Source organism: Bufo bufo, chromosome 2, assembly GCF_905171765.1.
Source record: "Bufo bufo chromosome 2, aBufBuf1.1, whole genome shotgun sequence".
Classification (NCBI taxonomy): domain Eukaryota; kingdom Metazoa; phylum Chordata; class Amphibia; order Anura; family Bufonidae; genus Bufo; species Bufo bufo.
The window spans coordinates 144788680-144814889 of record NC_053390.1 but is presented as its reverse complement, the minus strand read 5'-3'; the positions used below and the strand labels follow the sequence as shown (position 1 = coordinate 144814889).

At 39.8% G+C, this 26210-nt stretch overlaps 1 protein-coding gene across 2 annotated transcripts in view; it reads left to right on the top strand.

The window, feature by feature from the left end:
- Window positions 1-16657, top strand: part of PCSK1 (proprotein convertase subtilisin/kexin type 1) — a 99792-nt gene extending 83135 nt beyond the window's left edge. For both annotated transcript variants that reach the window (XM_040421560.1, XM_040421561.1), the window contains exons 10-14: window positions 2219-2452; window positions 9426-9583; window positions 10048-10181; window positions 10312-10473; window positions 13601-16657. In XM_040421560.1, coding sequence (XP_040277494.1) covers window positions 2219-2452; window positions 9426-9583; window positions 10048-10181; window positions 10312-10473; window positions 13601-13912 — 1000 coding nt within the window. In that variant the 3' untranslated portion in view covers window positions 13913-16657. The remainder of the gene's footprint in view (window positions 1-2218; window positions 2453-9425; window positions 9584-10047; window positions 10182-10311; window positions 10474-13600) is intronic.
- Window positions 16658-26210: the final 9553 nt, after the last annotated feature.

The window sequence follows — 26210 nt, the reverse complement described above, 5'->3', positions numbered from 1 at the left end:
AGCAAGAAGTGCTTTAAAATTTCCTGGTAGACTGACTTTGGTCCTGATATAACCCAGTGTACCAAAACCAGCGGATGACATGGGTCCCCAAGCCATCCCTGACTGTGGAAACTTCCCACTGGACTCAAGCAACTTGAATTGTGTTCCTCTCCACTCTTCCTCCAGACTCTGGGACCTTGATTTCCAAATGAATGCAAAATTTACTTTCATCTGAAAAAAAGACTTTGGACCACTGAGATACAGTCCTTTTTCTCCTTAGCTCGGATAACACACTTCTCGCGTTGTCTCTGGGTCATTACTGCAACAAGGAATGCAATAGTTGTAGCCCATGTCCTGGATATGTCTGTTCGTTGGTGCTTGAAGCACTGACTCCAGCCACAGTCCACTCCTTGTAAATCTCCCCCACATTCTTGAATGGCCATTTTTGACAATACTTTCAAGGTTGCGCTTATCTCTGTTGCTTGTGCTTGTTGCTTTTTCTACCACACTTTTTTCATCCACTCAACTTTTCATTAATATGCTTGAATACACCACTCTGTGAACAGCCAGCTTCTTCAGCAATTACCTTTTATGGGTTACCCTCCTTATGTAGGGTGTCAATGACTATCTTCTGGACAATTGTCAAGTCAACAGTCTTCCCTATGATTGTGTACTGAACTAGACTGAGGGACAATAAAGGCTAAGGAAACCTACAGGGGTCTACAATATTGAACTTTTTCCCATTATTCAAATTTTCTAAGATATTTTGGGGTTTTCATTAGCTGTAAAGAATAATCATCAACATTAAAATAAATAAACGCTTGAAGTAGATCACTCTGTGTGTAATTCTAACTTTTTGAATTACTGAAATAAATTAACTTTTCAATGATATTCTAATTAATTGAGATGCACCTGTATACCATTAAAGGCTATGTACACCTTTGGGGACATTTTTAAAATTATTGTTGCATTGCACTCATTTTGAGCTAAAAAGCATGTTCCAATTGGTCTTTATTAAAAATGTTGAGCCCTTTTCTCTGTACAGCCTTGAGATTCTCTAGTAGCATGCTGTCTGTTTTCCCTCTGTTCCATCAGGCAACTCAACTGATGGCTCATTATCTCTGATCTCTGACCTCCTAAACACTCATTATAGCTCAATTCCTATCTTACTGATAAGAATGTGGCTTAAATAAGTGTTTATGACCTTTTAGTAATTTAGATATTAGGGTTATTAAATGACCGGCACAAAGTGAAATTACAATTCATACAGCTATACAATTAACCCCTTGTACAGAACGGCTGAATATATTTAATAAAGACCATTTGAAAAAATAGATTTTTATCCAAAAGCAAATAAAATGCAATCATAAATAATTGCCTCGAAGCTGTACTTAGCTTTTAAGATGTTAGATGTGTAGATTAGAGATGAGCAAAGCATTTCAAATGGATCAAATACGTTCAAAATCAGCCTCCTGGAGCACCTTGAGACTGACCCCACTGCTCAATAGAATTCCCCTCTCCCTTTATTATAGGGCCAGACATCTCACCTGGCCCTGGTAATCTTGTGTGTGCACCGTTGCTCTGAATATCAGGTAGCAACAGGACATCCTCTGCGCTTGTGCTTATACTCAGGGCAATGGTACGGGTGCAAGATTGACAGGGCCAGGTGAGACGTTTGGTCTTGTCAATTGAAGGTGAGGAGGAGTCTCTTGAACAGTGGTGCCAATACCACACCCTCCCCCTGTACCATCATTAGAATCCAAATGCTATTTACTGTATAGAGCTTTTATTCTGTCAACTTTAAATGAAACTAAGGCCTCATGCACACGACCGTATGTGTTTTGCGGTCCGCAAATTGCGGATCCGCAAAAAAAACTGATGACGTTCCGTATGGCATCAGTTTTTTTTGCGGATCAGTTTTTTTTGCGGATCCATTGTAATAATGCCTATCCTTGTCTGCAAACTAGAAAAAAATAGGACATGCACTATTTTTTTTGCGGAGTAACGGAACGGACATACTGATGCGGACAGCACACGGTGAACGGACATACTGATGCGGACAGCACACATTGAAATGAATGGGTCCGCATCCTATCCGGCAAAAAAATGGAACGGACACGGAAACAAAATACGGTCATGTGCATGAGGCCTAAGGCTGTCATCATATGTTGACAGACAGAACGCTGTTGTGATGGCCTTCAAAGGACTTAGGTCTAATATGTTTCTTCTAATTTATTAGCCCTAATCTAACATGGAGAGATATGCAGCATCTTACAGTCTGGACAAGTGAATATGATCCATTAGCTAATAACCCTGGCTGGAAGAAAAATGGAGCAGGTCTCATGGTGAACAGTAGATTTGGATTTGGTTTGCTCAACGCCAAGGCACTTGTGGATTTAGCTGATCCTAGAACATGGAAAGGAGTTCCTGAGAAGAAAGAGTGTATTGTTAAAGACAGTGAATTTGCACCAAGGTAAGATTTAAAAAAAAGTTGTGAAAAGTGGAGTGATCATTGTTTCAGGGCCTCACTTTTGATGAACTTCATATGCCCAAAACACAGGTCAACATAGGTCAGGTTTGAATCTTCAATGCATATAATTAATACAGAGCCACAGCGCTGTTGATAGTTTACAAGTGAATATGTTACACAAAGACATTGTATATGGAATGATACATCATTAAAGTGAATCTGTCACCTCCAGCAAGTCCTAATAAGTGCAGTTACACATGTATAAAACACCTGCTGCTGACTCCAGATCAGTAATTTGCATTTCAATATGCGCTCCCCTTTCACTGCTGTGCCCGCCTGGAATGCATAGAGAGTAGGGATGAGCGAACTTCAAGTTTTGAAGTTCAAGTTCGGGTTTCGGGTTCAGGTATGTGCTGAATTGCGTTATGGATTCTGTTACCACGGGCCATAACACAATTCCGTGATGGAAAGCATAACAGAATGCCTTTAGAGGAAGGGGGGGATGGGGTGAAGTGTGTCCATTTAATGGGTCAAAAATCCGAGTGTTAGGCTGAGTCCTTGTATCAGTGACTGGAATGGTTTCTCTCTCTGTCATTTTTAAATTTCCTTCCAGTATTAAGACATTTAAGTGCATCAGACTGCGTCCCGGTCCAGAGGATTGTAGATTCATAGGTGTATCCTGTTTTCTCCTTATTGTGTGTCTATGTAAATTAATCCTGGCTTGTAGTTTGTGCTCAGTTTCCTCAATGTAGATACCCACACTGGGGCACCTTGTGAACTGTACCTTGTACCTTGGAGGAGGCACAAGAGAAAGCGCCAGTGATTTTACAGTCTTGTTATGTGTTGGGCATGAGGGCTGTGGTTGTAGATAAGATGTGTGTACAGGCCATGTGGGGCTTAATGTTATAAAGAAAAGTGCCGGTCTCTGATGGTGATGATACAACCTGATCAGAGGCAACTCTGATAATAATGATCAAACTCTCAGATACCATGGTCAATGGCAACTGCAGCATCTGAAGGGTCATTTAAAGGGAGGGAGCTCCCTCCGATAACCAGATGGCCCCCACTGATGAAATCACAGAAGTGTTCAGTTACTATGGAAACTAGGGACCTTGTGAAGGTTCTGAATAAAAAAAAATGAATAAAAGGTGATAGTCATACAAAAGTCATACAACCAAAATGGTATCAACAAAAACTACAGCTTGCTCCATAAAAAAAGAGTACTTACACAGGTCCGTAGATGGAAATATAGAAAGCTATGGGTGTCAAAATATGGTGATGCCAATGCAATTGTTTTTGTAAGTATTATAAGTATCAACTATTATTATGAAATGGCTCAATTGTTTTTATTCTTATATCTTCTTATATCATTAATATTGTTTTCCCATACATGGTATTAAATATTAAAATATGCCATCAGAAAGTACATCTCTTGTAAAAACAAGCCTGCATACCATTGTGTAAATGAAAAAAATCATGGCTCTTGGAAGTGGGGAGGAAATGAAAAACTGAAAACTGGCTGCAGCGGGAAGGGGTTCAACACTACTTCATGTATTTTCTTTGCTGTCACTGTCATTGAGGGTCCTGGGACTCTTACTAGCAGTCGGGTTGCTATTAATGGCTGTGTTGCAACTGTAATACATTGATATACGTGGTATACCATGTCTGTTATAGCAATCCAAGAAAATTGTGGCATACACTGTCAAAAAGGGTCCCCATCCCCATCTGGCAGAATATATGTACCAAAAATAAAATTATTTTGGAACATATTTGACAGAATTTTCTATGGCATTTTTGATCTAGCTTCATTTTCAATAACTTTATCATTGTGTATTCAAAGGCTAGAAATAGCTGTACAAGTCAAAGAGAACTGACTAATTTATCTTTGTGCTTGCATTCCCATAATTCCATGTCATGGGGTAAATTAATGTCATGGAAGTTTGTAACATATCATTAGTCTTCAAGGCCTAAATTAATCAGTGGAGAGAATGTAATCAGTGGAGCTGCAAGATTGTTCTTACTATAATGATATTATAGTAAAACCGTTAATCAGGCACTTAGCAAATGATATCTTCCCATAACTATTCGGGATCCCCTGTAACATTTGACAAAATACTGTACATAATATTCATAAATTGCTTTACAGTCACTTATAATTATTATTTGGTGCCATGGCACATGTCATATAAATTGCCGCCATAGCTTGTATGCCATTATAAGACTAGATTGGAACAGAAAAAGCTACCGGTATATATGTGGCCACATCTTAAATACTTATGAGGCTGTGACGTGTTGTATACTGTATAGCAAAATCATCTGCAGTACTTATATCATGTATGAATGTAGAACAATTCCCAACCATTATAATATGAGAAGATTCGGATCATGTAATATTTGACTTTATTAGTAATTGCTTTTACAGGGGGACTCCCATCATTATAAATTGATTTACATAGAACCTGAATTATTATTTTTTTGCATTTATACTCTAAAGGAGTTTTCCACTCTTTTACTATTGATTTCCTTTTCTCAAGATAGGCAATGAATATCTGATCGTAAGGGTCTGGCACCCTGTATCGCGTCGATCGGCTCTTAGCTTGTAGCTCAAGCAGATGGTGCCAGAACTACACATGTCCAACCATTGTAACATAGTAACATAGTAACATAGTACATAAGGCCGAAAAAAGACATTTGTCCATCCAGTTCGGCCTGTTATCCTGCAAGTTGTGGAGTGATCGACCTATGTAGCTACTCTGAAATCAGTGGGGTGCAGGGTGTTAAACCCCTGCTCATGGCAGAAATAGCGCCGTAGCAGTTGCAGTGGCTGTAGTGGCCGTTAGGCCTAGGCATCGCCTGCCAGTACATACACACATATAGTAATAATGATTTAGTCATCAGTCATCCATTACTGCCCAGGCCTCATTCTACTGTGAATGTTTTCCTAAGCAGGCACAACGCACTGACAGCATCGCTTCTGCTGAGTAGAAGTATGCAGGGGCCAAAGATCATTTCCCAGCCTGTTCACTCATTCTACTGTGTGTGGGGGCACTAATGGTGGACACTACTGTGAGGGGGGACTTATGGGCCATACGTAGTGTGTGGGGGCACTAAGGAGTAATAACTACTGTGTTGGGGCACCAAGCAAGCATACTATTGTATAGGGGCACTAAAGAGGCCATAACTACTGTGTGCAGACACTAAGGGGGCATGACTATTGTGTGGAGGCACTAAGGGGCCATAACTACTGTGCAGGGGCACTAAGGGGGCATTCTACTGTGATGGGATACTAAGGAGCTATGCTAATGTGATGGGGAACTAAGGGACAGAACTTCTGCATGGGGGCACTAAAGGTCACTTAACTACTGTGTGGGGGCACTAAGGGGGCATTCTACTGTGAAGGGGGACTAGAAACATAGAAACATAGAATGTGTCGGCAGATAAGAACCATTTGGCCCATCTAGTCTGCCCAATATATCTGAATACTATGGATAGTCCCTGGCCCTATCTTATATGAAGGATGGCCTTATGCCTATCCCATGCATGCTTAAACCCCTTCAGTGTATTTGCAGCTACCACTTCTGCAGGAAGGCTATTCCATGCATCCACTACTCTCTCAGTAAAGTAATACTTCCTTATATTACTTTTAAACCTTTGCACCTCTAATTTAAAACTGTGTCCTCTTGTGGTAGTTTTTCTTCTTTTAAATATGCTCTCCTCCTTTACCGAGTTGATTCCCTTTATGTATTTAAAAGTTTCTATCATATCCCCTCTGTCTCTTCTTTCTTCCAAGCTATACATATTAAGGTCCTTTAACCTTTCCTGGTAAGTTTTATCCTGCAATCCATGTACTAGTTTAGTAGCTCTTCTCTGAACTCTCTCTAGAGTATCTATATCCTTCTGGAGATATGGCCTCCAGTACTGCGCACAATACTCCAAGTGAGGTCTCACCAGTGTTCTGTAGTGTTCTGTACAGCGGCATAAGCACTTCACTCTTTCTACTGCTTATACCTCTCCCTATACATCCAAGCATTCTGCTGGCATTTCGTGCTGCTCTATTACATTGTCTTCCCACCTTTAAGTCTTCTGAAATAATTACTCCTAAATCCCTTTCCTCAGATACTGAGGTCAGGACTGTGTCAAATATTCTATATTCTGCCCTTGGGTTTTTACGCCCCAGGTGCATTATCTTGCACTTATCCACATTAAATTTCAGTTTCCAGAGTTCTGACCATTCTTCTAGTTTTCCTAAATCCTTTTCCATTTGGCGTTTCCCTCCAGGAACATCAACCCTATTACATATCTTTGTGTCATCAGCAAAAAGACAAACCTTACCATCGAGGCCTTTTGCAATATCACTTATGAAGATATTAAACAAAATCGGTCCCAGTACAGATCCCTGTGGAACCCCACTGGTAACATGACCTTGTTTTGAATGTTCTCCATTGACTACAACCCTCTGTTGTCTGTCACTCAGCCACTGCCTAATCCACTCAACAATATGGGAGTCCATGCTCAATGACTGCAGTTTATTGATAAGTCTTCTATGTGGGACAGTGTCAAAAGCCTTACTAAAATCTAGATATGCGATGTCTACTGCACCTCCACCGTCTATTATTTTATTCACCCAGTCAAAAAAATCTATAAGATTTGTTTGACATGATCTCCCTGAAGTAAACCCATGTTGTTTTTCATCTTGCAATCCATGGGATTTTAGATGTTCCACAATCCTATCCTTTAATAGGGTTTCCATTAATTTGCCTATTATTGATGTCAGACTCACTGGTCTATAGTTGCTCGATTCCTCCCTACTACCTTTCTTGTGAATAGGCACGACATTTGCCAATTTCCAATCTTCCGGGACGACTCCTGTTACTAATGATTGGTTAAATAAATCTGTTAACGGTTTTGCCAGCTCACCACTAAGCTCTTTTAATAATTTTGGGTGTATATCATCAGGCCCCTGTGACTTATTTGTCTTCACCTTAGACAGCAAACTTAGAACATCTTCCTCTGTAAAGATACATGCATCCAACGATTTATTAGTCATTCTTTCTAGTGGAGGTCCTTCTCCTTTTTCTTTTGTAAAAACTGAACAGAAGTATTCATTAAGGCAGTCGGCTAGCCCTTTATTCTCTTCTACATACCTTCCGTCCTTTGTTTTTAATTTAGTTATTCCTTGTTTTAATTTCCTTTTTTCATTTATATATCTGAAGAATGTCTTATCCCCTTTTTTCATAGACTGAGCTAGTTTTTCTTCTGCCTGCGCTTTAGAAGTTCTTATAACTTGCTTGGCCTCTCTCTACCTAATCTTGTAGATTTCCTTATCTTCATTGCTCTGTTTTTTTTTTATAATTACAAAATGCTAGCTTTTTATTTTTAATGATTTGGGCCACTTCTGCTGAGTACCACAGTGGTCTCCTCCTTTTTTTGCTTTTACTGACAAGTCTAATGCAATTTTCTGTTGCCTTCAATAATGCACCTTTTAAGTAGTCCCATTTCTCCTGGACTCCATGTAATCCGTTCCAGTCTGACTAAGGTGGCATAACTACTGTGTGGGGGCACTAAGGGGGCATTCTACTGTGTTTGGGCACTAAGGGAGAGCACAAGTGTAATGGTGTACTAAGGGGGTATAACTACTGCTTGGGGGCACTATATGTGCATTCTACTGTGAAGGGGGTACTAAGGTGCCATAACTGCCATTTGCGGACAATAAAGGTATATTCTACTGTGTGGTGGCACTAAGGGAACATTCTACTGTGTGGGGGCACTAAGGGAGAATAATTACTGTGTGGGGGCACTAAGGGGGGGCATTTTACTTTGTGGGGCACTAAGGAGGCATAACTACTGAGTGGATTTAGGTCCCATGCCGTGAGCATGCTTGCCATTGGACTTACTGTGATCTCAATTGGAAACCACCATATTCTACAGAATATTACTGCCCAGTCTAAAGATTCTGTAATACATGCCCACTGTCAGATGGGTACTTTGAAGCTTCTGGACCCAACAAAAAATATGTAAGCAGGCTCCCCAATTATGTGTCATTTGTGGTGCTAGGCTCCTCATATGGGGTAGAGGGACCTCTTGAGTCACCTCCGGCTCTATGGTGTTTATACAACCATAATACTTATTTCCGTAAAAAAGAAGTAAATAATAATGGATAAGGGTTAATCTATAGTAGGCTAGTCTTAATACTGTTTTAGTAATCAATATATGTGTTTTTATATATATATCCCCAAGATAGGCCATCAATAGCTGATCGGACTCCCAGCATCCCCACCGGTCAGCTAGTCTGTGTAGCTCCATTGATGGAATCACCGCCAGAGCTACACAACACTGTTGATATTGTAGCGGCTGGAGCTCACTAATACAGCACTGTTCCCATTGACGTCAATAGGAGCAGTGCTTTAGTAGTGAGCTCTCGCCACCACAATGTCAACAGTGTTGTGTAGCTCTGGCACTGAATTCCTACATAAACTACATCACCGGTGTGGGTGCTGGTTGTTGGACCTCTGCCAATAAGCTATTGATGACCTATCATGAGAAACCCTTAACCGCCTTTGGGCCTCAATTTGGTAATCTGTACCTGCATAGGGTGTATATATTACTGCTGTATTCAGAGGTGCAGTAATAGGGGGATCAAACGTAGCAGTCACAACCAGGCCCTAAAACCTAAGCCATTCCGGGCATAAGACGACAAAAGTATTATTAATAGCTGCTTTGGAGTGTGCATTGTGACTCAGGAACTCCAAGTTATGCCCCCGTCTGTATTCTCTATACAGATAGAAATTTATTGGCGTAAGATAAAAGTTAGGAGAACTGTGGCCTATATATTTTATAACAAATACATCAATGAGAATAATCGTAAGTGTATACTTATGTGCAAAAAACAATGTTGTTCTTTCAGTTTGTCAAATCTGAGATTACATGATTACTCAAAAATAAAAAATATAATCCTAATGAAATCTTTATTTTACAGACTTTTAAGTTCAGGAGATGAAATTACAATTGAATTTCCCACAAAAGCTTGTGAAGGTCAAGAAAATTATATCAAGTCTCTAGAGCACTTGCAGCTGGAGGCTACTATCGAGTACACACGTCGGGGAGATCTTCACATCACACTAACGTCACCATCAGGTATATTGTGTATGGGAGTTTTATGAAAAGCTTTAGGACCATATATTCTCTAATTTTACCTTTCATTAGTGTTTGCAAAATTTAACACTAATCTTTTTACCAAGATACAGATGAGCGATATATCACTAAGGGTGTAGCTCTGAGGGAGTGCCTAGGCCCAACCAACACTTAAAAAGATAATAGTATTATAAATGAAACATGACAAGTAGGACCATGCTATAGATTTTTCTTTGGGCCCAAAAGCTGCAAGTTTTGCCTCTATCTCTATGTTACTTCTATAGGATGTAAGAATGACTCTATTTGAGAAGTATAACTAGTGTATTCACATAATGGACTACATGAATCTAACCATTCATAATGAAAATGCAGAGATATGAACAGGTGAATACTGCATAGTACCTGAATTACGGTAGTAAACATTACAAAAATAAGGAGGGATTCAATATTAATGTTCTTATATGCAGGAACCAAAACTGTTCTTTTGACTGAACGAGAGAGAGATAAATCTACTAATGGTTTCAGAAATTGGGCCTTTATGTCTGTCCACACCTGGGGAGAAGACCCAGCAGGAACATGGATTGTCAAAATCACTGATGAGGTAAGAAGTAGAAAAAAAGAACTTTTACCTATGTTCATTATTACATCGACTACAAGTGACATTGCCACGGTGTAGTGTTGTGTTTCAGGTTTTTAATGTAAATTATATAAAAAATTTTATTACAATATAGTCTGGAAGAAAGGAAAATGAAGGAAGAATTGTTAATTGGAAGCTGATTCTGCATGGAACATCAACTCGTCCAGACCACATGAACGAGCCAAGAGTGTACACTTCCTACAATATAGTCCAAAATGATCGAAGAGGTGTAGAGAAAATGGTAGACATTGAAAAGGTATGTAATAACTGTGAGCTATACTCATAGAAGGAGCACTTACTGTACCGGAAATACATGCTCTCAAATTGCTTTTATTTTTAAGTAAACCCAAATAAAATAAAAAATTTAATTTTTTTATATGTCATCATGACATATCACAGTTTTTATTAGTACGAGTGAAAGTGCTGAGACCCCAACTGATTACTAAAATGAGGAGAAATAAGTGCTCACACAGCTCTCCTCACAGATGAAAATGGAGATGGTCTCATGGACTTTCTATAGCCTGTCTTCAGCAGTGAGGAAAGACAGAACTACGTCTAAGCGCTTCTAACTCCTCATTTTAACCAATTAAAAACCTTGGATATATCACAATGACCTTCTAAGAGCTTTGTGAAAGTATGGTAACACTTTAATGAAAACATCCATAATTCAGTTTTGGATGAAGTAGGTCGCAATCTCCCACCAACTAATGTTTAACGGTGGGTGCTCTTACCCTTTTGTCTACTGGAATGACAGAAAAATGGTCTAGAAACTCATCTGAAATGAGGAAGGTACTGTATATACATACATAGTTAAATGATATCTTAAAGGGGTTGTGCAAGAATGGTTGGACCACTTGGCCAGAGCTGTAGGGGGAAGATTGCTAACCTGCTTCCCGGCACTGGCCCCCCGTTCCTTCTCCTCCAAGCATGAGATGCTCCACTAGGATGTCAAAACATCTGGTTTAAATAAAATAATAGCTGATCTTGGGGAGACCAGCTACAAAAAACACAGCAGAGCCTCATTTAAGAGTCTCAACACAGCAATCCAGAGTACAAAGCTCCCTGGGAAACAGTAATATGCAAAATAATTATGGGTCTTCAACACAGTGAGAGCCAGAACTCCCTCCAGGGAAGGAAAACCAGGAAAATGGGTGCCCCATTACAGATATCACCAGATCCACCTTATTAAGTGGAGCCTATGTCAAGAACCATCTCTGTTACAAGGATGTGACAGGGGAAAACCTAAGCCAGTTATCCATCCACAGACAGCTCTTTCGGAGTGTTGCCTCTCAGTGTGGAGTAGGATTCTGGCTAACCAGGAGTAATGCCTTGGAGACTACTCAAACAAAACAATAGCTGATCTTGGGGAGACCAGCTACAAAAAACACAGCAGAGCCTCATTAAAGAGTCTCAACACAGCAATCCAAAGTGCAAGTGGTTTTCCTTCCATGGAGGGAATTCTGGCTGTCATTGTGATGAAGACTTAAAACTGGGGCTCCATGGTTATAAAATATCTGGTTTGACATCACAGTCAATCACTGGCTACACCGGAGACCAGATCTCCTTGCGGCATGTCACCATTTGTAATGATGTAAGCGGAGCCTGTCACCACCACAGCTGCAATTGGGTGCAGTGATGTCAAACTGGATGTATACAAGGAGGGAGTCAAGTGGAGCATCGCAGGCCTGGAGGAGAAGAAGCGGCGTAAGTAAACTTCTCTTAACAGGTCTGCCCCCCATCATTCTTAAATATCCCCTTTAAGGTAACAATCTAATAGACTGATGTACCATTAACCATAATAAGTACAAACCGGATTTCAAAAAAGTTGGGACACTAAACAAATTGTGAATAAAAACTGAATGCAATGATGTGGAGATGGCAAATGTCAATATTTTATTTGTAATAGAACGTAGATCACAGATCAAACGTTTAATCCGAGTAAATGTATCATTTTAAAGGAAAAATACGTTGATTCCAATTTTCCCAAAAAATCCCAAAAAAGTTGGGACAAGTAGCAATAAGAGGCTGGAAAAAGTAAATTTGAGCATTACGAAGAGCTGGAAGACCAATTAGGTCAATTGGCAACATGATTGGGTATAAAAAGAGCTTCTCAGAGTGGCAGTGTCTCTCAGAAGCCAAGATGGGTAGAGGATCACCAATTCCCACAATGTTGCGCAGAAAGATAGTGGAGCAATATCAGAAAGGTGTTACCCAGCGAAAAATTGCAAAGATTTTGCATCTATCATCATCAACTGTGCATAACAATCTCTGTGCGTAAGGGTCAAGGCCGTAAAACCATACTGGATGCCCGTGATCTCCGGGCCCTTAAACGACACTGCACCACAAACAGGAATGCTACTGTAAAGGAAATCACAGAATGGGCTCAGGAATACTTCCAGAAACCATTGTCAGTGAACACAATCCACCGTGCCATCCGCCGTTGCCAGCTGAAACTCTACAGTGCAAAGAAGAAGCCATTTCTAAGCAAGATCCACAAGCTCAGGCGTTTTCACTGGACCAGGGATCATTTAAAATGGAGTGTGGCAAAATGGAAGACTGTTCTGTGGTCAGACGAGTCACAATTCGAAGTTCTTTTTGGAAATCTGGGACGCCATGTCATCCGGACCAAAGAGGACAAGGACAACCCAAGTTGTTATCAACACTCAGTTCAGAAGCCTGCATCTCTGATGGTATGGGGTTGCATGAGTGCATGTGGCATGGGCAGCTTGCATGTCTGGAAAGGCACCATCAATGCAGAAAAATATATTCAGGTTCTAGAACAACATATGCTCCCATCCAGACGTCATCCCTTTCAGGGAAGACCCTGCATTTTTCAACAAGATAATGCCAGACCACATTCTGCATCAATCACAACATCATGGCTGCGTAGGAGAAGGATCCGGGTACTGAAATGGCCAGTCTGCAGTCCAGATCTTTCACCTATAGAGAACATTTGGCGCATCATAAAGAGGAAGGTGCAACAAAGAAGGCCCAAGACGATTGAACAGTTAGAGGCCTGTATTAGACAAGAATGGGAGAGCATTCCTATTTCTAAACTTGAGAAACTGGTCTCCTCGGTCCCCAGACGTCTGTTGAGTGTTCTAAGAAGAAGGGGAGATGCCACACAGTGGTGAAAATGGCCTTGTCCCAACTTTTTGGGGATTTGTTGACACCATGAAATTCTGATTCAACATATTTTTCCCTTAAAATGGTACATTTTCTCAGTTTAAACTTTTGATCCGTGATTTATGTTCTATTCTGAATAAAATATTAGAAGTTCGCACCTCCACATCATTGCATTCAGTTTTTATTCACGATTTGTATAGTGTCCCAACTTTTTTGGAATCCGGTTTGTATGTAAACCAAGTTTAATATCATTTCAGGAACCCAGTATGGAAAAACCTGCTACAGTAAAACCAACATCTTACCTAGAGAATGATGAATTGGAGGAAGCAGTGAAACGTCTTCTGAATAATGCCTTTGACAGAGAAACGGCTTCATATGCACAGAAACGGACTGAAATTCCTAAGCACCATTATTATTATGCTCTGGATAAAATAAGCAAGCTGCCAGATGCAAAAGACAGTGAGAACAGCTTATACAATGACTATATTGATCGATTCTATAAAAACAAGTCTTACAAGCATAGAGATGATGTTCTATTGCAAGCTCTGCTGAATATTGTAGAGTCATAGTATTTAGTTTGATTTTTAATGTTGGAATCATGCCACCACCCATTATATATTTGATCTCCACTAACTTAATTTTACATTAGAAAATGTGCCAAAAATAAACACTGTACCTATACCGTATGTATTCCAGGATGGGTTCAGCCTGAAAGATAAAGTGGAAGACCTTCATACAGTCAATGACAAAACCAGCAATCATCTAATGATGTTCTGTAGATGTTCCACAAATCATTAGAACTTACTCTTAACGCCAATGAATAAGTGTGGCCCATAGGAACCCATCTCATTCCACCAGTCCCTTTTCTGGTTTGCGTTAGACTTCTCTCATGTTGTGATGGAGACATACAACATTACACAGATATACAACATTACACAAGAAATCTATGACACATTAAGAAATGATTTGCTTAAAATATTGTGCAAGATTCCCACATGGTCTTGTATCCCACAGAAACTGATATATAGGCCCAGATTTACTAATCTGTCTGCATCTAAACTGTGATTCATATTGGTGCATTTGTTTTTGTTTTTTTGTGACAAATTTACAAAATATTGCACCATTTGTTACATTTGTCACAGGGAATCCCTATAGATTTTTCAGTCTAACGTCTAACCTCATTTACTATAGAGGTTTCCGACAGTCTGTATATCACTAGGGTACTGAAGCACACTTGTGCATTTTGGGTTGATTTGCGACTTTATGATAAATCTGTCACAAAACACTTGACTGACCCTCAGTGAATGAAAATTGACAGGCATGGCACAACTCCCTCAAACAATCACGCATAGACATAAATTTGGTGCAAATGCTTAATCCACCAGCACCTTTGAGAAATTACCTCCTAAATTTACATTTTCTTTGCCATGTCAAATAACTTATAGAATCAGTTGCTATGATTTATTGTGCGGCCCGGGTCATAAGTGAAGGAAAGATAACCTCTACTTGGGATACTCAATACGTTAAATGTTGTGGAATGAATCTTTGATGACAGGTTTATCCTACATAATTAAAAACTTTAAACATGAGAATGATATAATGAGTACAGAAAATTAATCAGCCGACATTTTTAACGGAATTATTGGAAAACCATAATATATGATAAAAATTAATGTAAAGATTCATGTGTTAAGTGACTGTAGCTGGCAGTACTGATTTGAACACATAAGCAGCCATTACTGGACTGTAAAATTGGCAATTATAGTCACAGTAATCTGTTCAAGCTCCTCCAGACACATTCATTTTTAATGGACAGAGGAAAAAATTGCCTTATTTTTATAGGATTTCCTGGAATTTACAGAAGGTTGGCAACCTTGGTTTACTATGGGCAACAGGGACAGTTTTTCTGTTAGATGGTGTTAATAAGGTTGTGTTCCCACATCAGTTACTTGATCAGTTATTTCCATCAGTTATTTTGAGCCAAAAGCACAGAACAGGAGCAAATCTTTCCATTATACCTTATCTCCGTGTAGGCTTCACTACTGGTTTTGGCTGACAATAACTGATGGAAAAAACTGACCAAATAATGTGAACTGGGCCTAAATTAGGCCCCATACATCTGTAGATATGCTCCACTGTAAGAAATGTTTCTAGGGTGGAGTACCTCTGAAAATACTGGTGGGGTAGCCCACAATTTGTACAGAATCTGACAGAATAAAGCCTTCTATAGGCCTCTGTATGAAGTCAGAGGCACGTGGAGGTACAGCTGAAGGCTCGGCACGTGGAGGTACAGCTGAAGGCTCCTGCACCTTTATGGGGCCTATTATAGCAAGTCCTAGCCATGAAAGTTTAAAGGGCTATTCCCATCTAAGTTATTTATTGCTAAGATCAGAATGCATGTCATATGCAGTGACCAGAGGTGGCCAGGGTTACGCAAACACCGGGGCACAGTGTGTGGTATGTTTTTCATAATTCCTATAGAAGAAAATAGGAGTTACAGAAAGTGTGAAGCCACAGCCAGTTCAGCTATTTTCCATAATCCCAGCCTCCTCTGGCCATTGAATACGATGAGTATTCTGATTTTAGTATACGAATGACTGAGATGGGAATACCCCTTTAAGGAATGTATGACCCGGGGTGATATATTCAGGTATATGCTTTACTTGCTTTATCCAAGTTTTTCCTTTAAAAAAAATCTATTGTAATAAAATATAATAATCATATCACTTTGATCTATCACCAGGATTGTACTATTCTTCTGCTATTCCTCCTGTAAATTTATAAATACATTGACATATGGGGATTAGCACTACCATTGTCAATAGAGTAGCTGCTTACATAAGGTGTGTAGGGACAGCTCCCATTAGCAAAGCAATGCAAAGCAATTTTTAATTTATTCATACATTTCCAGGAGGAATAACTGAGGAGCGGGACAATGCAGAAATCTAAGAAAGGGAATAGTACTTTTATAGGGATTGCAAGTATTTAGTATTTACTAAAATAGACATGTTGTAAGAGCTGACAGAATCTTTTCTTTAAAATAAGAACCTGGTGAATCTATGCCTGGATGACATTGATTTTGCACATTTAGGTTTTGCACAGCTGCAATAGCTCTGAGCAGCAGTAAATAAAATACAGCACGAATGTCATTCACAAGTGACAAATGAATAACAAGTTGCTGTATAATTATGGATTCAATATTATGATAGAGTATATACTGTAATAAGCATAGAAATATATTAGAACTACCAGTGTATTATTTTTGTACTGCTCTCCATAGAGCTAAGCATACAGTATCTATCTAATTCCAGTAGGGTAGAGTCACAAACTAATATGTAAAATAATACATTTATATTTTTTTATTAATTTGCCAGTATTCATTAACATTATTAATTTTGATGTCATGTTGATGATTCTTTAAATATCAAGTACTGAAATGTTGTTTCTTAAATTGAAAATCTATTCATGGTGGCAACCATGACTTTGTTACTTTTTGTAAAGATCCCCATACGTGGCTCTGTCTGTGGATCTGTGTAGTATAGATCCATAATACAGTGTCCATAGATTGCTATGAGCCCATATTGGACCTCCGGTGTGCCTCAGATTTAATGCATGGGTTCATTTGGAATCCGTAAGTAAAAAATGTGGCATGCTTACTACATGCCGTACTATGGAGCATTGCCTCTAGGGGAGAATATGGGGCCAGGCACCGAAGGCACCGAATAGTGGCACATGAAGTGACTATTGAGGTCATTTATTAAGACCGGCGTTTATGATGTTGATCTTAATATCACCTATAGCTGGCGGTGGATCCGCCAGAGTTATGTACAGGCTCCAGCCTCTAGATAACTTCAGCGCATCCACCGCTGCTTCTAAATGTAAGCCAGCTTCCCTGTTGTCTCAGATTTAGATGCAATCTGGTTAGTAAATGACCCCTTATGGGTCTATAATATAGACCTGTAGAGACTCTATGTGTTCCCAAATGCAAATAAAAATCTATGCATATGGCAGTGCATGGACCCTAACATGGATTGCAGAAAGGCTCTTTAACATTCAAAGACATTTCTTACGACAAACTTGTATTTGCTTCAAAGGGGTTATCCCTGATTTCATCCAGGCAGCCCCTCTGACATGAGCATCGGAGCATTTCTTGCTCCAATGCTCTCCTTTGCCCTGAGCTGTATCGCACAGGTCAGAGGCTTTTTCTGGAGATCCGGTGATGTACCGGGATCTACATGGATAAAGCTAGGTTGAGGTTTCCGCCTAGTAGTAAGCCCGGTGATGTCACCGGCACTAATGGGCGGTCTTTAGCGCTGCCCTAGCCTGTAAAATGGCTAGGGCAGCACTAAAACCCACCCATCAGTGCTGGTGATGTCACAGGAACACTGCTAGGCAGAAACCTCCTCCTAGCAGTGTGAAAAATATAAACAAACAGCCCTTGTCCTGCACGATGCTCATGTCAGGTGGCCTGCCTTGGTTGAAAATGGGGATATGTCCGGGTTCAGAGCTGAACCCCTTTAAATCCATGACAAGTTGTAAGTTGGCACACTACTCACATTGTAGATTTTAGATTCTATTAGAGGTTTTATAATGGTCAGAGAAGAGACATGTAATCCAGGGTTTAATTTAAATGGTGGATACAATTATCTATATTAACAAATATATTTATACTTTTTGATACAGTTGACCAGTCCTTGGATAATATTTGGACAAAATTAAAACCAGGTAATAAATGTAACCTACTGGATAATGTATGTAACACAGAGTGTTTTTATTTTACTGCCATCTATATGCAGTGAAGTCATAACCCAAATGCCACTTTTATGATACCCTGCTCCACTTTTCCAACATACGCAGATATTGAAAAAAACAAAGTAGAAGGGTTTCTGAATTTCCATCAAGCATATCTTATTTATGAATATTTCTTCAGTTTTCTAGTCAAGTCTGACCTGGCGTTGTTCAGAGCCTGCACCAGATTAGTTTATAGGGCATTTATCCTAGTGGTAAATATGCACATACTGTATTGCGCTGGAGAGTAACAATGGTGGGGCAGTAACATTATGTGTCGGCATTAAAGGGGTAGTCTGAGATCTGAAATTCTCAGACAAGCCCTAAAATAGATTTAAAAACATTTTATACTCACAGCTTTCTCCAGTGTTGTTCTCTGCAGCTCTGGTCCAGTTATGCCTCTGTTTGTGTGGTCACGTGTTGTATTTTGGCATGTGACGTGACAATGACATGCATATATACATGATGTCACTGTTGTAGCCGATCACTGTCCTCAGTGTTAGACTGCTGAAGAAAGTGAGTGGCTGCAGTGATCATGTGCCAGGGATACCAGCGCTGCAGTCTGTAAACAAACAGTAGCAGGAGAACCGGAGAAGCGCCACAGCGAACAGCACTGGAAAAAGGGGTGAATATAACATTTTTTAAAAGCCATTTTAGGGCTACAGATTTTTCATTATCTCAGACAACCCCTTTAATAAATATTCCAGATTATTTCTTAAAAAGGTCAGATTTTCTTTTTGCATTTTCCTTATTTAGGGCAAACGTCACTACAAATGAATTGTCATATTAGTCTTCATTCTCAGGAACTCACAAAAAGGCTTTCCCCACTTTGTGTAATTGGACATATTTCAGAGGGTTTGCTACTGTACATATCAAGAAAAGAAGTCTATGTATTATAATCTACTGTAGTCTTTATTTTACCTTCTGTTTCTCTTATCTGAAAATTTCTTATAATTTATGTCAATAAAAATGTTCCCATTTAAAATGACATTTCATTCAATAAAGCTTTCGAAAATGGCATGTTCCAACAATAGTAAAAACATATGTGATGTGATGTTATACTTTATTTTGTCTAATAAGCATAATACATTGTGGAAGCAGTCATTCTAGTGTGTGTTTTTGACATTAAAATGAATGAAAAAATATGTGGGTAGAAAAATATACAGAAAGATCATGAATGTGTAGGGTAAAGAACGAATTTTGGATAAGGACAGATTTGGTATTACTTTGAGATCTGAAAACGTTTTGGATGAATTGAGATACATATCACAAGAAGTACATAAATCAGAAGTACATAAATCAAAACACAGAAAGCAGCAACTATTACTTAATACTAAAAGATTACATGAAACATATTAATAGTTATCATCATTCCCTATATGGAAGCAATGGAAAAGAGGGGTTGCAATAAATGTTAAAGGGGTTTTCCCAAGATATTTTAACTGATCTGTGGCGGTCCGATATATGGGACGCTCAGCCAGTCAGCTGTTTGAGAAGGCCTTCTTGTAGCTTTCCCTAGGCCAGGTGATGTCACATTCACAGGCCACGTGGCCTAGGTGCAGCTCATCCCAATTGAAGTAAAAGCCATTCCATGCACAGCTGCTGTACAATGTACTGTGCTGTGCTTGGTGAGCTGTGAGTAAAGGCTGCGGCACTACTTGACCTGAATCCCTTTGAAAACCTATGTCACCACGTAGAAGCTCGTAGCTCTGTAACCCAGAACCTCAATGACCTGTGGGCTTCCCTTTAAGAAGAGTGGGAAGCCATGCCTCAGCATGCAATAAGTCGACTTGTGAACAGCATGAGACGTCGTCGTCAAGCTATAATTGATGCTCAAGGCCACATGACAAGTTTTTGAAACATTAAAATTTTTCGTGGGGGTATCCCCAGTGTTGTTGGCTTTTGTTTCAATAAATAGTTTGAGATGAGTAAATCACCATTGCATGCTTCTACTTAAAGGGACACTGACAGGCCTTCTGAGCATAATTAGCTCTTTATATGCCCCCCTAGGTCTTATAATAAGTTCCCAATTCATATAAGTATTATCCCTGTGCGCATTATAAAACGTTAAAAATAATCTTTATAATCACCTCTCCTTTCTGCCCAAGGGGCGTTCTTTGTGGCGCATTTGTGCCCAGCCACGTCCCAACTGCCGGGTCCTTAGACACGCCCATCTCATTAGTATTCACTTGGCGCAATGTGATCCCGGCGAGCGAGGGTGTCGGGCGCATGCGCATGATCTCCGAATGTCGGGGACTGAGAAATACCGCCCAGCGAAGTGAATACTAATGAGATGGGCGTGTCTAAGGACCCGGCAGTTGGGACACGGCTGGGCACAAATGCGCCGCAAAGAACGCCCCTTGGGCAGAAAGGAGAGGTGATTATAAAGATTATTTTTAACGTTTTATAATGCGCACAGGGATAATACTTATATGAATTGGGAACTTATTATAAGACCTAGGGGGGCATATAAAGAGCTAACTATGCTCAGAAGGCCTGTCAGTGTCCCTTTAAATGCCCTACTTTCATGATATAATATCACTGTAGTGTGAACTTTTTATGTTTTTCATAAATTTCACCCGAAAGCCAAATATCCCTAACGTTTTGTGAGTAGTGTATGTGTGCTTAGATCAGTTGACTGTGCAGTAAAAGGGAGAAAGTTGCCACCAGACTCTTCCCAACTCCTGAAAACCAACATGCTTGATCCTTATGCCCATGGATGGATTCGGAACTTAAAGTTTCCCTGAAAAAATAAATAAAAGTAGCCCCATGTTGTAGGTGGGTCCAAACTGGCAGAAGACAAGTAGGTGTGGTCACCACAAGAAAATATCAGTGTAGCACATAATACCTCCCAAGGAGAACCAATTATGTCCTCCACTTTTAGTTGTCTCTAAGATATGGAGGAGGAGGCTGAGGTAGTGAGCACAAAGCCAGCCCTATATTCAACATGCTGCCTGGTCTTCAACCCCTTATGGACCGGGTTCATTTTCACCTTAAGGACCAGGCCATTTTTTGCAAATCTGACCAGTGTCACTTTAAGTGGTGATAACTTTAAAACACTTTGACTTATCCAGGCCATTCTGAGATTGTTTTTTTCGGCACATATTGTACTTCATGACACTGGTTAAATGGAGTAAAAAAAAAATCATTTTTATTTATAAAAAAATACAAAATTTTGAAATTTTTTAAAAAATTTGCAAATTTCCAAGTTTCAATTTCTCTACTTCTATAATACATAGTAATACCTACAAAAATAGATATTACTTTACATTCCCCATATGTCTACTTCATGATTGGATCATTTTGGCAATGACATTTTATTTTTGGGGGATGTTACAATGCTTAGAAGTTTAGAAGCAAATCCTGAAATTTTTCAGAAATTTTCAAAAATCCATTATTCAAGGATCAGTTCAGGTCTGAAGTCACTTTGTGAGGCTTACATAATAGAAACCACCCAAAAATGACCCCATTCTAGAAACTACACCCCTCCAGATATTCAAAACTGATTTTACAAACTGTGTTAACCCTTTAGGTGTTCCACAAGAATTAATGGAAAATAGAGATACAATTTCAAAATTTAACTTTTTTGGCAGATTTTCCATTTTAATAATTTTTTTCCAGTTACAAAGCAAGGGATAACAGCCAAACAAAACTCAATATTTATGGCTCTGATTCTGTAGTTTACAGAAACACCCCATATGTGGTCGTAAACCGCTGTACGGGCACACGGCAGGGCGCAGAAGGAAAGGAATGCCATACGGTTTTTGGAAGACAGATTTTGCTGGACTGTTTTTTTTACACCATGTCCCATTCGAAGCCCCCCTGATGCACCCCTAGAGTAGAAACTCCAAAAAAGTGACCCCATTTTAACAACTACGGGATAGGGTGGCAGTTTTGTTGGTACTAGTTTAGGGTACATATGATTTTTGGTTGCTTTATATTACTCTTTTTGTGAGGCAAGGTAACAAGAAATAGCTGTTTTGGCACCGTTTTTATTTTTTGTTATTTACAACATTCATCTGACAGGTTAGATCATGTGGTATTTTTATAGAACAGGTTGTCACGGACTCGGCAATACCTAATATGTATACTTTTTTTTATTTATGTAAGTTTTACACAATTATTTCATGTTTTAGTGTGAGACATAGTTTTTTCAGTTTTTGGGCGATTATCTTGGGTAGGGTATGATTTTTGCGGGATGAGATGACGGTTTGATTGCCACTATTTTGGGGTGCATGTGACTTTTTGATCGCTTGCTATTACACTTTATGTGATGTAAGGTGACAATAAATTGCTTTCTTTACACCGTTTTTATTTATATTTTTTTACGGTATTCATCTGGGGGGTTAGGTCATGTGATATTTTTATAGATCCGGTCGATACGGACGCGCGATATCTAATATGTATACTTTTTTTTTATTTATGTAAGTTTTACACAATGATTTCATTTTTTAAACAAAAAAAATCATGTTTTAGTGTTTCCATAGTCTGAGAGACATATTTTTTTCAGTTTTTGGGCAATTATCTTGGGTAGGGTATAATTTTTGTGGGATGAGATTACGGTTTGATTGGCACTATTTTGGGGTGCATATCACTTTTTGATCGCTTGCTATTACACTTTTTGTGATGTAAGGTGACAAAAAATTGTTTATTTAGCACAGTTTTTATTTTTTATTTTTTACGGTGTTCATCTGAGGGGTTAGGTCATGTGATATGTTTATAGAGCCGGTCGATACGGACGCGGCGATACCTAATATGTATACTCCCCCCCCCCCCCCTATTTTTTACAGTGAGTATTACTCATACAGCTTCCGGCCTGTCAGATCCAGGGGGCCTCATCACCGGAAGGCAGCCCGATGCCATAGGGTCCCCGCTACAGCCCCACGGGGACCCGATGGCACAGCCGCCGCCGCAACATAAAGAGCCACAAACCGCAGGTCTGAATTGACCTGCGGTTTGTGGTGATCGCCGACAAGGGGGGTAACAGGACCCCCCTGGGCATTGAGCCAAGGTGCCTGCTCAGTGATTTGAGCAGGCACCTTGTTCCGCTCACCGCCCGCCGGGCGGCGGTGATCGGAAATACACATGATGTACCGGTACGTCATGTGTCCTTAAGTACCGGGACAACATGTCGTACCGGTAGGTCATGTGTCCTGAAGAGGTTAAGCACTACCAAAAATACAGGAAAATACAACATTACATGCCTATTACTTCCAGTGACATCCCCTATGATTGTATATGTTCTTTCTTCTCATCTTCTACTTTTAGCCTACACCACCATGATGATTTCTTACAGACACATTTTATCTCAGCTTTATTTTAGGTTCCTCACATTGCCATAATGTTGCCCACCTTCTCACAAACTCCTCATTTTGGTACTCCAACACAATCATCCTGCTGCCACCCCATAACTGTACTGTGTTCCTCCATACTGTCAAATACTACTGCCATACAGATAGTCTCCCTGAAAATACTAGTGGCAAACAAAAATAATTGTGCTAAGCATAGTGTCCTTAACAGTTACTGTGCTCCATTATAGCGCTCCAATAGTAATAATATCCCCCTCCGTTAGTGGTGCCATCAGTAATGTGCAAACCTAGAGTGGCTCCAGTAAAATTAAAGGTCCATCATCGCTTTCCCTGGGGTTCCTGTAATATGACTTGGGGGTTTTAACATGATACTTCATAGGATCCTAGACAGATTTTGGGACTCTTCTGTAAATACCCGTAATTGTTATGTAACCACTTGACAGATGTGTGGCAGAGTTTACACCCGTTAGAGAGGGAATATTCATGTTTTTCTTCTTCTCACATGTCCCTATCCAGGATTGACTTGATGCTGTTCTTGACAGATCTCTTACTCTATCTTGAGTCAGCTGTGTATTTATCTAGATCAACCTCGGACCATTCCTCGGGAATGCTGCAGCTCCAGTGGGGTTCTAGACCAATCGTTCAGAGCTGGCGCCTAAATCCATACTGGTTGACCCTTTTCCAGTATATATATATATATATGTAATTATATACTGTGTGGAAAGGTGTATTTTTACTGGTTCTTTCATTTCCCTTTAATTATTTCTTGTATTTATTACCTTTAATTAGTACCCTTTTAATGTAGTGATATTCCTTAAAATGTAGAGAGTTAGTTAGCATACACATGCCATTATCACCACGCCGGCCAAAGTGAGATTTCACGCCAGATCTTCAATCAAGATGGCAGCGGCCGGCTTGTCGCGATCTAATGGATGAGGTAAGTATGATTTCATTTTTAATTTTACACTGTGTTATTTCTGTCAGATGCTGCGATCAGCTATGAACATGGCATCTGAGGGGGTACAATGATGGGGGGGCGCTCACTGTCATTACGCCCACTACTAACAAAGAAACGCGCTTCGTGACAAAGTAATTCGTCAATATGCAATTTTTTTATTTTTTATCTAGCAATGCAGCCAAATTGAATTTTCAAATACTTTGCTCATCACTACTGAAAACCTTTAGGAGGGTTCAAGTGGGGTCAGGAAGCTAGAAAACTTCTATGCATGTAAAGGTGGGTCTACATGAAGTTATGATCCTTCTGTCATAGGTATACTCCAGGAGGATTCCTGATGAATACCTATTATAGAAGGCTGTAACATATCCCACAGTATAGGAATACAATGGAATACATTGTCGATACGTCCCCTCCGCCTCTGTAACAGACCTACCTATCAGAAGCAGGCTCCCAGTGCGCAGAACACAGTGCAGAGAGAAATTACATGACATTCCTTGTCATGGTCCCCTCCCCTAAATGCACTGTGTGTCCGCCTGCTTGCTTCATACAATTTCTGGATATACAAAATTCCATCACCAGTCCTTCAATGATATAAACACAGATAAAATTAAATGGTTGCCTGAAAATTTAACTGAACACAAAGGCTAGGGGCACTATGATATCTGGGGGCACCATATGGGGCATTATTATTGGTGGAGGCACTATAAGGGGTATTTTTATCACTGAAGGGGCATGATAAAAAAAACATTGTTATTATTGGGGGCACTATAGTGCCATTATAATTACTGAGCTAACAATAGGGGGCATTATTATTGCTGGATGAGCCATAGGGGACATTTTCATTAGTGACGGCATTATAAGAGCATTATTACAGGGGTATGACAGGGTGCCTAATTATTACTGAGTGCACTATTGGGGAATTATTACTGGGCCCATGATAAGGGGCATTATTATTACTGGGGGCATTTCAGGGGGCATTATAGTTGGTATTATTACTATTGAGGACACTGTTTTCTGCAAAATGTTATTTTAGTCACTAGGGACTACAGAGGGCACAGTGTTGGGGTGGCATTAAGATGATCCAGTTGGGTCACCAGGATAGGAAATTTGTGTTGAGAAGGTGGGAAGGATAATGGAAAAGTGAGAAAACTAAAATGCCTGTGTAACAATGTAGCAAACTCTGCAGAGCTGAGACGTGGCTGAAAGATGTCATCATGGTGGTCTGGTCCAAATGGAGAAGAAGAGGAAAGGGGACATTTACGTTAGAGGAGACATCACTGGATGTAAGAGGTATGTAGTGCACTCTTTACCTGTATGATAAAGCAGTATGCTGAAGTTAGGGATGTGCAAGGAGGGGTTGGGCACATGTGGGGTATGCCATTATGGGGCTGGGCCATTATGGGGGACTTTAATAAACTAGACTTACTTTAACTTACCCATTGGCTTAAATAAAGGCACTATATGAGTTCAGTGGCTAAAGCAAGAACATTTGTGGTTTGCATCTGCATTATATAGTTATTTACATTCTGTCTTTGTATATATGGTTATAAACAGTAATTAGAGGTAATCAGTCTCCAGATAGACACTGACTTCCCCAACTTCCTTCTTTCTAACCAACTATGAACCATAACCACTACTATTGCAGCCCTGGGCCGATGATCAGCTCCGATATAGAAGAATGCACAGTGCCACCAATAAGTGATAAAATAATTCATCTTCATTAGTGTGCAATAATTAAAATACATATCTGTTAGGAAGACACATAATTCACATAAACGGTGCTGTGTTGTCAAAATAGCGAATAGTGGGAAG